General features: G+C 32.9%; 1 protein-coding gene across 2 annotated transcripts in view; it reads right to left on the minus strand.

Annotated features, from left to right (window-relative positions):
- NEMF (nuclear export mediator factor) overlaps positions 1-13,205 on the minus strand; it is a 78,556-nt gene that overhangs the window by 49,907 nt on the left and 15,444 nt on the right. For both annotated transcript variants that reach the window (XM_051977921.1, XM_051977922.1), the window contains exons 7-14: positions 7,604-7,690; positions 6,621-6,694; positions 5,563-5,633; positions 5,407-5,482; positions 4,554-4,616; positions 3,191-3,268; positions 2,890-3,098; positions 512-697 (exon numbers count right to left, since the gene is read on the minus strand). In XM_051977921.1, coding sequence (XP_051833881.1) covers positions 512-697; positions 2,890-3,098; positions 3,191-3,268; positions 4,554-4,616; positions 5,407-5,482; positions 5,563-5,633; positions 6,621-6,694; positions 7,604-7,690 — 844 coding nt within the window. The remainder of the gene's footprint in view (positions 1-511; positions 698-2,889; positions 3,099-3,190; positions 3,269-4,553; positions 4,617-5,406; positions 5,483-5,562; positions 5,634-6,620; positions 6,695-7,603; positions 7,691-13,205) is intronic.

The following is a 13,205-nucleotide window of genomic DNA, read 5'->3' on the forward strand; positions in this document are numbered from 1 at the left end:
CTAAATAAGTTATGACATATAAATGGAATGGAATATTATTGTTCTATAAGAAATGATGAGCAGATTGATTTCAGAAAAGCCTGGAAAGACTTATATGAACTGATGCTGAATGAATGAGCAACATGAGTATATTCTATACAGTAACCACAAGATTATATGAAGATGAACTAGGACAGACTTAGCTGTTGTAGGCAAGTTAATGATCCAATAATTAGACTTAGGATGGAAAATGCTATGTACACTCAGAGGGAGAACTACGGAAACTATGGATTGAAGCATTCAATTTTAATCTTTTTTTGGTTTGCTTTTCCACAACATGGCTACTATGAAAATGTTTAAAATGATTTTACATGCATAACTTATATTGGATTGTTGTCTTGAGGAGGGAGAGAAAAGGAAAGGAGGTTGAAAAAATTTGGAACTCAATGTTCAATATGTCTTTACATGTAAATGGAAAAAAACAAAATTCTATTGAAAAATTTAAAAAAAAGTCTGTAGTGGATAATCTTACTTTTTAGCATTGGCATATGCTGACAAACTGAGATCAACATCAACAAGTAATGGCTTATTTTTCTGAAGTTTTTGAAGCTGTTTGTTCTTTTGCTTTTTTTTTTTCCCTTTTGGTTCTTCTGTTTCTTCTTTCTCAATGTTAAGTTCATCATCTTCCTCCTCCTCATCTGATATTAGATATGGATTTCTAGGGAAATCATTTCAAAATTACATTAGTTTTTCAAATTTAAGAAAACAAACTTATTCTAATTATAAACATTATATGATACTTAGTTTGTAGAACTTAAAATAATTCCAAAGCTCCATGTAAACATAAGAGACAATGAATTCTTTACACATTGTGGGTAAATTTTATGGCAGGATCAAATATCTCATTTTCTCTTCACCACAACCTTGAGAATTAAGTGTTATCAGTATCCCCATTTTAGAGACAGAGAAACTGCCACAGAGGTTAAGTGATTTGCCCAGGGTCACACAAGTAATAAACTCTGAAACTAGATTTTAACTTGGGTCTTCCTGACTCCAAGTTCAGTGGTCAATCTAATGCAATATCCAGCAACCTATAATTTGTTACTACAAGTGTTCTTTCCACAGTCTGAGACATGTAATGAATCAATATTGCTTGCTATTAAAAATATATGTATTCAAACATATGTATATTAATAAAGATAAGTAAAGATCTTGTTAGAATCGGTTTATTGGAAGTTTATTCCTCCTTCTCCATGGAGCCTGAATTTGGATTTCACGTGTTCAAACCCAAAATAAAAGTCAAAGTACCTGTATAATGTCTCTAATTCCTCATTTGAAAGCCAGACTTTAGACACTTGTCAAGTGATTGCCATGTTTCCCATAAGGGTTAAATGTCTCTTGCTTGTTGCTTCCACCCTTAAAACCAGCTGAAAAATTCTTCCCCTTCCTTTTTCCATAGGTAAGGGTTCATCTCAGCTCAGGGCAGCCCCTTAGTTAACCTCGAGTAAATCAAGTAATATTTTGCTCTGATACATTCATCTCCCTCAAAAATACCAAAGCATAAATATGGAAAGACATGGGATTTTTCTATACAAACAGGGAAAACTAGGAAGTCATTTATGAATTGCCACATCATTCTAATTTGGGAAACTGTCACATCATTGTCCTAATCTGGACACAGATTTATAGGCCTCAATATCTGGCTCCTATTTCCAGTCAGATGTAAAGAATATCCTTTTAAAAATTTCCTCTAGTGCTGGGAGTGACTATGGGAAAATACATTGTTATAATTGGTTCAATCATTGTAGAAGGCAATTTGTAATCTATGTCCAAAAAGTTACTAAATTGTACATATCTTTTGATTCAGCTCTTGAAAAACATTTCAGCAGCTTTTTTCATAGTAGTCAAAACTTGTAAACTACCTGTTATCCTCCTATAGGGGAACAACTAACAATAATGGTTTATGAATATAATAGGATATGAAGTGTCCCAAAAGTCTTAGCACATTTTTAACCTATTAACAAAAAATCTTAGCACAATTAAGACTTTTAGAGTATTTCATTTTATACCACAGAAAAAAATGCCAAAATAGTTTAAGTGGAATCTATAGAGTGAAATGAACAGAACTAGATGAACAATTCATATGAAAATAATATTACAGAGAAAAAAATTTTCAAACACTACTGCAGAGCTCTGATCAATATAAGGGTAAATCACAAGTCCACAGGAATAAAGAAGAAACATGCCACTCACATTTCACCAGAAAAGTGATAAACTTAAAGTATAAGTTGTACATTTTTGGACATGGCCAGTATGGGAATTAGTTTTGCTGGACTTATGTCCTGAGACTTATGTGCTGGACTTATGTGCTGAGATTTGTTTTTGTTTTGATTTTTAATTATTCAAGGGAGGAAAGGCACACTGAGATAGAGAGAGAGAAATAACAAATGCTTGGGGGAAAAAATTGAATTTCCTCTTGACAGTGAATATTATGTATGAGTTTCTTTTTCCCCTACCTAAAAAGAATGCTTAAATTATCAAATGAAGGAACTGCTATAAGTGAGAGAAATTGGTCAAGGCTCTTACTCATTTTTAAAAAAAATTTTAATAGCTTTTTACTTACAAGTTTATATGCATGGGTAATTTTACAGCATTGACAATTGCCAACCTTTTGTTCCAATTACTCTTACTCATTTTCAAATTCTTCATATCTAAGTAGTTCCTATTCTATTTGTTGCAGTGAATGATGCTAATTTAAGTTTGCAAATTGGGGGGTGAGGGGGGAAAAGCAGATAATAAAATGAATATATCAGGGAAAAGAATAGGGAAAAAAAGTTATTTTGAGTCAAAGATGATCAAAAATAGTCGACATCAGCAATTTTTCTCATTACTATATTTCACAATACTTACTTTAGCAGCATTGTGACATGATTGGTTTGCAGCTTCAATTCTCTGATTGCATTTGCAACAATATCTCCTTGAGCTTGGGCCTCTTTTACAATTAGTCCAATTTCTGTCCAGTCTATCTGGTTGGCTAAAGCACTCCGAACTACTTGGATGGCTCTATCAACTATCTGTAGATTCATTTCTATGAGTTCTCCTTTGATTTTATCAATTTCCTTAAGGAATTAAGAAAAATAATTACCACCAATGCCAATTAAATAAACCTTTTGAAAACAAGTAGTTAAGAGTGAAATAGAAAACTTAATACCTGAGCTTGGTGAAGGGCTTCTAATCTGTGCTCATGATCCTTACGGACATTATCCAATTTCTTCAATGCTTGTTTCTCCTTTCATCAGCAAAATAGATCAAAGGATATTACAAATACAAATCTAGGTAAGTATTAAATTGAATTTCAACTCAGAGGAAAATATTTTAAAAATAAACAGGTCACAGAATCATTTTAGATAATGAAACATGTTGCTCAGAGAAAATTTAATGGGATTTTTATCAAATTATTATTTTTCATCTCTTCATGCCAAATATACACATGAAAAATAAAAAGGGAAGCTAAAAGAGCATCACACTGATGTTTTTTATCTTTCATTAAAGCATAAAACAAAAAAGATTTGATTAAACATTTGCACAAATTCATTTTCTTGGAAATTAAAAAATCATCATGTCAAACCAAAAAAAAAATCACTTAGGCCACGATATTTAGAACCCAAATTTATTTTTAAAATTGAAAAGAAAGAGTATTTTCTTACTATGTTTATTTTCCAGTTTATTAAGTATTCCTCATTACTTATTTCTACCAAATATCGCTTACATTAACAATCTAAAAATCTGTCCATGTCAGAATTATCTAGGGGATTATTTTTTGGCAAAAATGGGGGGAAGGGGAGGGAAAGAAATCTTTTTCTTTCACCTTTTTCTTACCATCATTTATTGCTTCTAGCCTTTTTTAACTTTTGCCTTGGGACTATGCTATGCTTTTATTGTATAACTGGACCTGGACCTAGCCTTCTCCAAATTACAAAATTTTTCAATTAAGCCAAAAATCTCTCTTCTGCCATCATCCCACTAAAACTCTCATTTCCTCAAAGGAATTCTGAGTTTCAAGGAAATTTTAGGGTCACAGAAATAAATTGTTTTTGCTGTTGTTAGCATTGTTAATACTAAATTATATGATATTGAAACTTAGGACAATAAGATTAATTTTCCTCAAAGTATTTGATTTTTAAAAGAAGATGCTGTCTAACTGGAAGAATGCTGGAGGGTATTTTTCAATAGAAGGTCTGAGCCTTTCCTCAAACAAGTGAATATTTTTGGTTTGTATAATAAAGGTTAGTAAATTGGCAACTAACTTCTGAAAAGGCTTCCTAGGAAAAGAACAATTTAATAATTAAATCAAACTATTGTCACTTAGAGGTTTTTTTTTTTTTTGAGGCAATTGGGGTTAAGTGACTTAAAGTCATACAGCTAGGAAGAATTAAGTGTTTGAAGCAGGACTTGAACTTAATTCCTCTTAGCTCCAGGGCCGGTGCTCTATCCACTCAGCCATTTAGCTGCCCCACTTTTGTCCCTTGTAAAACATAAATACAGTATGCTTTTAAATATAAATATAAATATACCTGTTGTAAAGCTTTCAAGTCTATCTTCTGGCCTTCTAGCTTAGAATAAAATTCATCCACTGCCTTAAAAAAAAAAATACAGACAACACATGTTGCATAGAAGTCTTCAAAATGTTATCACTAGATTAAAAAAAAGAATGACATGGGCCTACTCTCAAAAGACGTGAAAAAACAGACATATATTATTTATTTCTTTTATAGAATCCTTGAATGGAAGAAGAATGAGAGGGCTGAGAAGTGAAATAATAAAGATTATTTTGAATCCATGCCTGTTTCTAGAACATAAAATTGCTAGTGTACACAGTCCTGAACAGTGCAAAAACAGTTCTATCACATTCAAACTCACAATGAAAATACAGCAAATTTACTTTTTCTAAAAGCATAAATACTATTTGTTAATTTGTAATTTAATAATACCATAATGCAATTGCATCAATAAGCCAGGCAACAAATTAACAAAAGTTGAAAAAAAGCAGAGAATTTGGTTAAACATTCTGTGAACAACCTGAGAGGTCTCTGAATAAATAACCACTTAAGATATCATATCTTAATAAAGCAGTAACTTTTTCCCTAAGTATTTCACTTTTTTCTGTGCCATAAAAATTCTCTAAGAAATTAACAGATTTGGACCAATCATGGAGCCTTTAATTTTTGGCCGAAGCTCATCATCTTTAAACAAAATGGTAAATAAATATAAGTAGATATACAGACTATGATTGTATCACATATTGCCAACATTTCACAGAACTGTCAACAATTATTCTATAATGCATTGTTACATTTCCCAATTGGAGAAAATATATGAATCTATCTAGATTAACCAATAAAACAAACAGATTACCAGAAAACCCACCTTGTCAAATGATTCAAATTCTATATATGGACATTTGGAATGTTGAGAAAATAAGAAAGGATGAAATTCTTCATATCTGTAAATAAATCCATAATATAATTTAAAACATTTTATATTAAACAAATCACCAATGTGAGCTAATCTTTAAATACCTACGTGAGTATATCTTCAGATTGCTTATCTGGCTCCAGGCTTGGTTTTTTCTCTTTTTTCTGAATGATATACCCCTAAAGAAATCAAACAAACAAATTAAATTTATCAGAATTAAGTTTTCTATTTTACATTTTCATTTACAAACATAATTTGCACTGAATTTGTTGCTAGCTTTTTTGGGGGTGAGTGAGTGAAGGGCTATATCAAAAAATACCAAAGAAGTAGGAAACAGTAAAGAATAAACTGACAAGCCATGAGATAATTAACAGAAAATTAGTCTAGAGAAACAAAGACTATTGGAGCTGAAAGGGACAAATCCAATTCCTCTGATTTTCAAATTTAAAAAAAAAACAAAAACAAAAACCTGAGGTAGAAATGTAAAACAATTTGCCAAGATCAAACAACAGCTAGTGGCTGATCTAATAATATAATCTGGTCTCCTGATTTCCAGTTCAGCAATCTTTTCAAATATAAGGCAACATCTCTACTAGTGGAAGCTATACAGTAAAAGCCTTTTAAAAGGTCTAACAAACTGAAACTTATTCCTCATATCTCATTCCAAGAAAAGATCATTTAAACTATTCTAATTATGCCACTTTTCTTATTATTCAGTTACTTTTGACTCTATGTGGCCCCATTTGGTGTTTTCTTGTCAAAAATACTAGAGTTACTTGCCATTTCCTTCTCTAGGTCATTTTACAAGTAAGGAAACTGAGGCAAAAAGGGTTAAGTGACTTGTCCAGGTTCACACTACTTGTAAGGATCTAAGGCCCAATATGAACTCAGGAAGAAGAGTCTTCCTGATTCCAATCCCAGTGATCTAGCCATTGGACCACCTAGCTGAGCTTTTACAGCTAATTTAATCTGTTTCAGTTCATTTTATGGATAACTTAAAAGCTAAAAAACCACAAAATTCAAAATATTCATATAGGTAGAAATGTAAAACATAAGGTAATACAGATAACAAGACCACAAAATTTACACATACTAGGTTTTATAAATTATATCGCCAACTCTAAAGTTGCTAAAGGAATAAAACCAGAACTTAAGTAATGTTCTACCTTTCCACTGAAGTTGGACATTGTTTTCATATGATCTTCTGCTTTTTGCAGACAAACAAGTATTTTTTCAATATCTATTATGGGAAAGAAGAAATAACAATTTACCTTCTCCTTCCTTTATTATGTCAATGCAGCATAAATCACTTATAATTAAAGAAGTAAAAATTAATTATCCCTAAACAATAATGCTTTGAATTACAGATACTGAAGCAAAACAAATTTTGTTAGTAAGAACTAGTAATACATTTTAAAGTCTTCTTCTAGTTTTGTTTTTTTTAACAACAGAAGAAATTAACTCTTGTTTGACCTACTAGCTTTGAAAACATGTTATCGCTAAGGCAACTGAAATTATAATAGTTAAACCCTTTTCAAGGAAAAAAAATGGTACGATCTGTACTTTAGCACATCAAATAAGTCTTAGCATTTTAAGTATGAGAAAGAATGTTAGTAAAATTCCAAGTCTAGCCTACAAAAAACTTTTTAATCAATAATATAACAGAACTACAATTTCGATAATACTATGGAACTCAACAATTTGGAAGATTCTTTGGAAAAATAAAATCAAACTTCTAACTCTAGATGCCCAAAACACATTTTTCTTGCTCAGCATCAAAGGATATTCTACATCCTACAGTGGTTCCTACAGTTCCTACAATGGTGGTTCCAGTGAAGGTGTTCTGTGAGGAAAGGAGGGCTAGATATCATTTTACTGGTGGCAGTAAAACATTACAAGCATTAATAGAGCTCCAATAGCAAATGGGTAGTAAACTCAGTAATGGAGGATTATGGAAGGAGAAAGGGAAGGTAAGATGTATGTATATATATGTCTGTGTGTATGTATATCAAGTATTCTAAGTTATAAATATTATTTATTTACTTCTTTTCTAGAAACAATCATTGTTCATAATTTGAAAACTAACAAAAAGCAAACAGAAAGAAGCAAAATAAATAAAAGTGAATATTTAAATTTGTAACATACATACCTCCAGTTTCAAATTTCTCATCTACTCTGAAATGGCTGGAAAATCCATTTTCTCTAAGACAGTGTTCAATCAGAGTGGCCCCATAGGCTATTATAGTAGAAAACATCATACTTAGTATTTTCCAATATTAAATAAAGCAGTATTAAAAATTTCAAAAGTAGCAAAGCATCCTGAAGGAATGTCAACATGTGTCAAGAAAATCAAACCGGGGGCAGCTAGGTGGCGCAGTAGATAGAGTGCTGGCCTTGAAGTCAGTAGGACCTGAATTCAAATTTGATCTCAGACACGTAACACTTTCTAGCTGTGTGACCTTGGGCAAGTCACTTAACCCCAATTGCCTCAGCAAAAAAAAAAAAAAAAAAAAAAAGGAAAAAAGAAAATCAAACCATTACCACTATCTCCCCTCAGACCCAAATGAAAAAAGCCCAGAACCCTGAACCAAAGAGCTTATGGCAATATTTCCATTTTAGTATCTAAGCAATCATCTTGGGAAGCAGCAGTTTGGTCAATGCTCCTGCAGGTACTGCAGCCATTACTACTGAAGATACAAAGGAAAAAAAGTTGCCACTAAAAGTCTTTGGCACTGTCAGATAGCTCATCATCAGAAAATGACATGACTTTTACAGTGGAAATGACATTTGGAAAGAGGAAAAGAAGCATTTCTGTTTTGCCATTGTGGGCAAAAAAGGTGTGGGACCTTTTCAAGTGAAGCCTCTCATATGTTGCTCCTCCATGAGTTCCCCGAGAACAGGGATTATCTTACACTTATAGTTGTATCTTCAGTTCTTTATAGAACTTCTTCTTTATAGAGGAAGTGTTTATTAAAGGCTTCATTCATTCATTCATTCAAAAATGAAATAATCCACTGTAGTTATGATGGATGCTAAATTAATAAGATGAAACACAGCCTCAATTTCACATGACAAATCCTGTAAATACTACTTAACCTGTGATAGAACCATGATTTCATAGATCATGTAGGTATTACCTCCATTGATATGAATCAAAAATGATTCATACTGTTCATCCTTTGCTTGTTCCTGCAAAAAAGATCTACCTAATGCATTTCTCTAGCTTTTAATATTTGGGGAATAAAAATATACCACTTAAGATGTGCTTTTATCATGTATTATTCTCAATAAATGAAAAGCTAAGCATCTTTTCTGAAAATATTTTTGGTCACATGTTTTTATGATATTTCTTATACACAAATGATTATTGGAAACATATCATAATAAGCTTATGTCCCATCATGTATCTTTTCAGTTATCTTAGCTCAGAATTTTGATTCTTTAGAAATTATATTCCAGCCAAACATACAAGAGTATACTAGTATTAAAGAAACATGTTTTGTGACCCTGGACAAGTTACTTAACCCCAATTGCCTCAGCAAATAATAATAATAATAATAATAATAAAAAGAGATGTGTTTCTAAAGCAATGAATAATTTGAAAGCACTGTGAAATTTCTCAAACTCAAACTATCTCAGTCTTTTACTACACAATTCTGGGTCAAGATCATTTCCATCATTATTGCCTGTCTACACTGTCTATGTAAATATAAAATAAATGTTTATGTACTTGTAGGAATGTGTACAAGTACATGTAGATAGACACATATACATACATGAGTTTAGACCTCTGATTTCAGGGATGTTGGGACTTCCTTCCCCATATGCAAACTCTCTCTAAAGATACAGAATGTATTACAGAATGCTTATTTGTTTTGCATCAATCAGAATTCTGCTAAGTTTTTCTGATTCCTCATATTTATTATTTCTTTGAAGCACAATAATATTCCTTTCTATTCATATATCACAGTTTATTCAGCCACTTCCATGTCCATTTTCCTTCCTAGCCAACATATCCAGACTCAATATACATAGCTCCCCTTAATTGGCCTACCTAGTGGTCTCTAAAATCTTCCATCACCACATCTTTGGGCAAGTTGTTCTCCCCCTTCCCCCAATCTGGTATGCACTCCTTTCTCACCTCTACCTCTTAGAATACTTAATTTGAAGTTTCAACTTGGATCTATTCTTATTAGTAAACTTCTGATCTGCTGATGCTTTGTCTTTCCTCATATTTTTATTTATCTATTTATATGTTCTAGTTCTATAAGCTTTTTGAGGATAAGGATTGTTCTCCATCTTTTCCTTTTTTCCCTGCTTAAGCCAGTGCCTTGCAAATATTGATTTCTGCCTCCCTCTCCCTTGCAATTTTATTCACAGAACCTGAGTCATATACTCCACTTCTTATTGGCCCTTGCCCTTACTTTATCCTCTATGATCAGTAAAAAGTCCTCAAAAACCATTAGTAAAATCTACCAGTCTCTTCTAGATCTAACATCTCCTGGACCTCTGCCATTAAATTTAGCCTTGCCTCTTCTTGTCTCTATTAATATATAGATTTGATCACGTTTCCTCCCATAATATGCATACCTTTCAGTAGGACTGGCAGACAAATACAAGAAGTTGGTTTGGGCCAATCCTCATAATCCATGACAAAAAGATTCTCTGTATTTATATAAAATTAAGTGGTAAAAGGCAGATTCCAGGTATAGGGAATAACAGGATTGGGACTGAGCATAAGTGATGCAGGATATAGAGTGCTGTGCTCAAAATAAGGAAGATCTCTCTTAGTTCAAATCTGATCTCAGACACTAACTAGCTGGGTACCCTGGGTAAGTCATTTAATCTTGTTTGTCTAAATTTCTCAATTAAAAATAAACTGGAAAAGTAATCGCAAACAATTCCAGTATTTTTACCAAGAAAATCTCAAAGGAGATCACAAAGAAAGGATCTTTACCAGAGCACCAATTACTGAAAAATAAATTTTGCCTTTTAAAGGCAAACATGAGGACCAGAGTCAAAAATTACTTGTATTTAAAATTTACCTTTTCTGCTTTTCCACTCATTTTTATGTTCCATATGTTGTCCATTATCTATGCACACAAAAGGGCTTTCTTCAAAATTATCAATGAACTTTTAATTACTCAATTTAAATCTTTATTCTTCTCAATCTACATAATACTGACTACTTCATTTTCTCACAATAATCCTCTTCAAAGGCAGATTTGCAGTCTGGAAGCTGTCCAGCTTAACAGAGCCTATCCATACCTTAACCGTGAAGTTTAGATGGTGGAGAAAAGACTTAAATGCATATGTTTCTGCATTGGTCAAATGGGATATTTATTAACAAAGTCTAAAGAATGGGCTATTTTCTTTTTTCTTTTCTTTTTCTTTTTTTTTTTTTGGCTGAGGCAATTGGGGTTAAGTAACTAGCCTAGGATCACCCAGCCAGGAAGTGTTAACTGTTTGAAGCCAAATTTAAACTCGGGTCCTTCTGATTTCAGGGCTGGTGCTCTATCAACTGTGCCACCTAGCTGCCCCAAGAATGGGATACTTTCTAAATAGATCAATGGGATTTATTTGTCAAATCAGCCAGAGAACAATCTGCTAACTTAGAAGCATCAAAACATGGGATTAAAGCTAATTGTCATATATAAAATTCTTAGTAAATACTTATTGAAAAGATATGTTATAATCTGTTTTTCTTATTCTCCTAAACTATAAACTGAATTTGTAGTACTGTTGTATCTGAATGAGAAAGCGATTCACTCAGTCCTATCAACTAAAGGATTTCAATTCTGAGGAATTTCAGGAATTTCACCTAACCAAAGAGGGCTAAGAATATGGAAAGGTAAATATATACTCATTTTTTTCAAGTTGTTTCATTAATATTAAGAATAACAAAAATGCCTATTCCTAAAATTATCTAGATAACACGATTTTTATGGTAGTTTGTTCTATCAATGTAGGAAAAAAAAGTTATAATAGATTACTGTTTAAACTTCAAGGGATCTATGGCCTTGTTGATGAAACTCATAATGCATCCATATTTTATAATGCTTGTTTATATTTTCCAAGGAATCCTGTATGGAGTGTATGCTTATGAGCATTATCCAGGTCATTATACTTTTTCAGTACTCGTAGAGCAACTAAACTGTCCATCTTTTATTCCTTGCTCTCTCATTATGTTTCATGATCATACATTTCAGACCTATGGTAATGATCATTACAGCCTACTTGGAGCCTACTTGACTTTGGGTGGTTTGAATGATCCCAAAACCTAACTTTTTTAAGATCGATTTTCATATTTAGAGTTTAGGATTAGTGGAAGCATGGCATCACTTCCCAAATGCAATCCCATTTGATTCTGGACCTATACTCTTCTTTCATACCTGTCATAAAACTCACTAGATTTGCCAGTCAATTTCATATTACAACCTAAGCAAAATGAAGTTTTAAAACAATTTAATTTTTCCTGGATTGTTAGACCAATCACTCTATTGTCTACACACATACCCATGTTCTCCCATTAAAAAAAAAAAAAAAACTCATTTGATCCTATTATTCCTATTAGTCAACCTGTTATTTTTCACCTTTCTTTTACAACTTAAAAAAGCTGTAAGTACTAGGTACTTCCAATTTCTTTCTCATTGTCTTCTAAATCCTCTGCAAAAGAACTTCCAACTTCATTATTTAACTGAAATTGCTCTCTCCAAATTACCAATGATCTCTTGATTGTCAATATATAATGTTCTTTTCGCAATACTCCTACATCATGACCTCTCTGCAGGATTTGTTACTTGATCACCTTCTCATCCTGGATACTCTCCCCCTCTAAGTTTTTGTGTGTACTCTCCCTTGGTTCTTCTATTTATCTGATGCTCTTTTTCATTCTTTTTCCTGGATTTTCATTTACATAGTGCCATTTTTCTATGGGTGATCACCAAGGCTCTGTTCAGGACTCTCTTCTCATTCATCTATTCTATCTCACAAATTCCACTAGTTCCTTTGGGTTCAATTATCATCCTTATACTTATGATTCTCAGATATACATAATCAGCCCTATGCTCTCTTTTGAACTCCTGTCCCACATTACTAACTGCTTATTGGCCATTTTGAACTGGAAAGCCCTGAGGCATCTCAAATTCAAAATGTCCAAAACAGAACTTGGGAAAACCCCAGTCTCAGATTCAAAATTTTGATATCACTGTTGATTCTTCAGTTGTACTCATTTCATCTATCAAATCAGTTAGCAAACATTATTGTTTCTATCTCCACATCATCTCTTATTTCTCCTTTTCTCTAGCTGGTTGGGCCAGAACTTGAAACAGGGTGCTAGGTCACTGGAATTGATAGAAACAATGCTTATGTACTTGGTTCACACCTTTGGAGTTCACACCTTTGGGAGAGTTCACACATTAGAGTTCACACCTCTCACACCTTTAAGAAATCATATATAAGGAGCTCCCACAAGCCAATTAGAGACTTCGGGAGATTCACAAGTCAGGATTCAGTGGAGAAGATTCACAAGTCACAGCTCCCACAAGCTCACTCTCTCTCGGAGGAGTCAGATCCATTTAATATTCCACTATTGTGCTGGCTGGAGGCTTTGGATTCAGAGGGAACTGGAGGCTGAAGCTGGCAGAGGCAAAAGACTAGCAACAAGAGTCCTTGGAACCAAGGAAAGCTAACCGGGCTATTTTGGAAGAGACAATAAAGGATTGGACTTGAACAGCTGGCTGCATTTGAGA

Source organism: Antechinus flavipes, chromosome 2 (genome assembly GCF_016432865.1).
Source record: "Antechinus flavipes isolate AdamAnt ecotype Samford, QLD, Australia chromosome 2, AdamAnt_v2, whole genome shotgun sequence".
Taxonomy (NCBI): domain Eukaryota; kingdom Metazoa; phylum Chordata; class Mammalia; order Dasyuromorphia; family Dasyuridae; genus Antechinus; species Antechinus flavipes.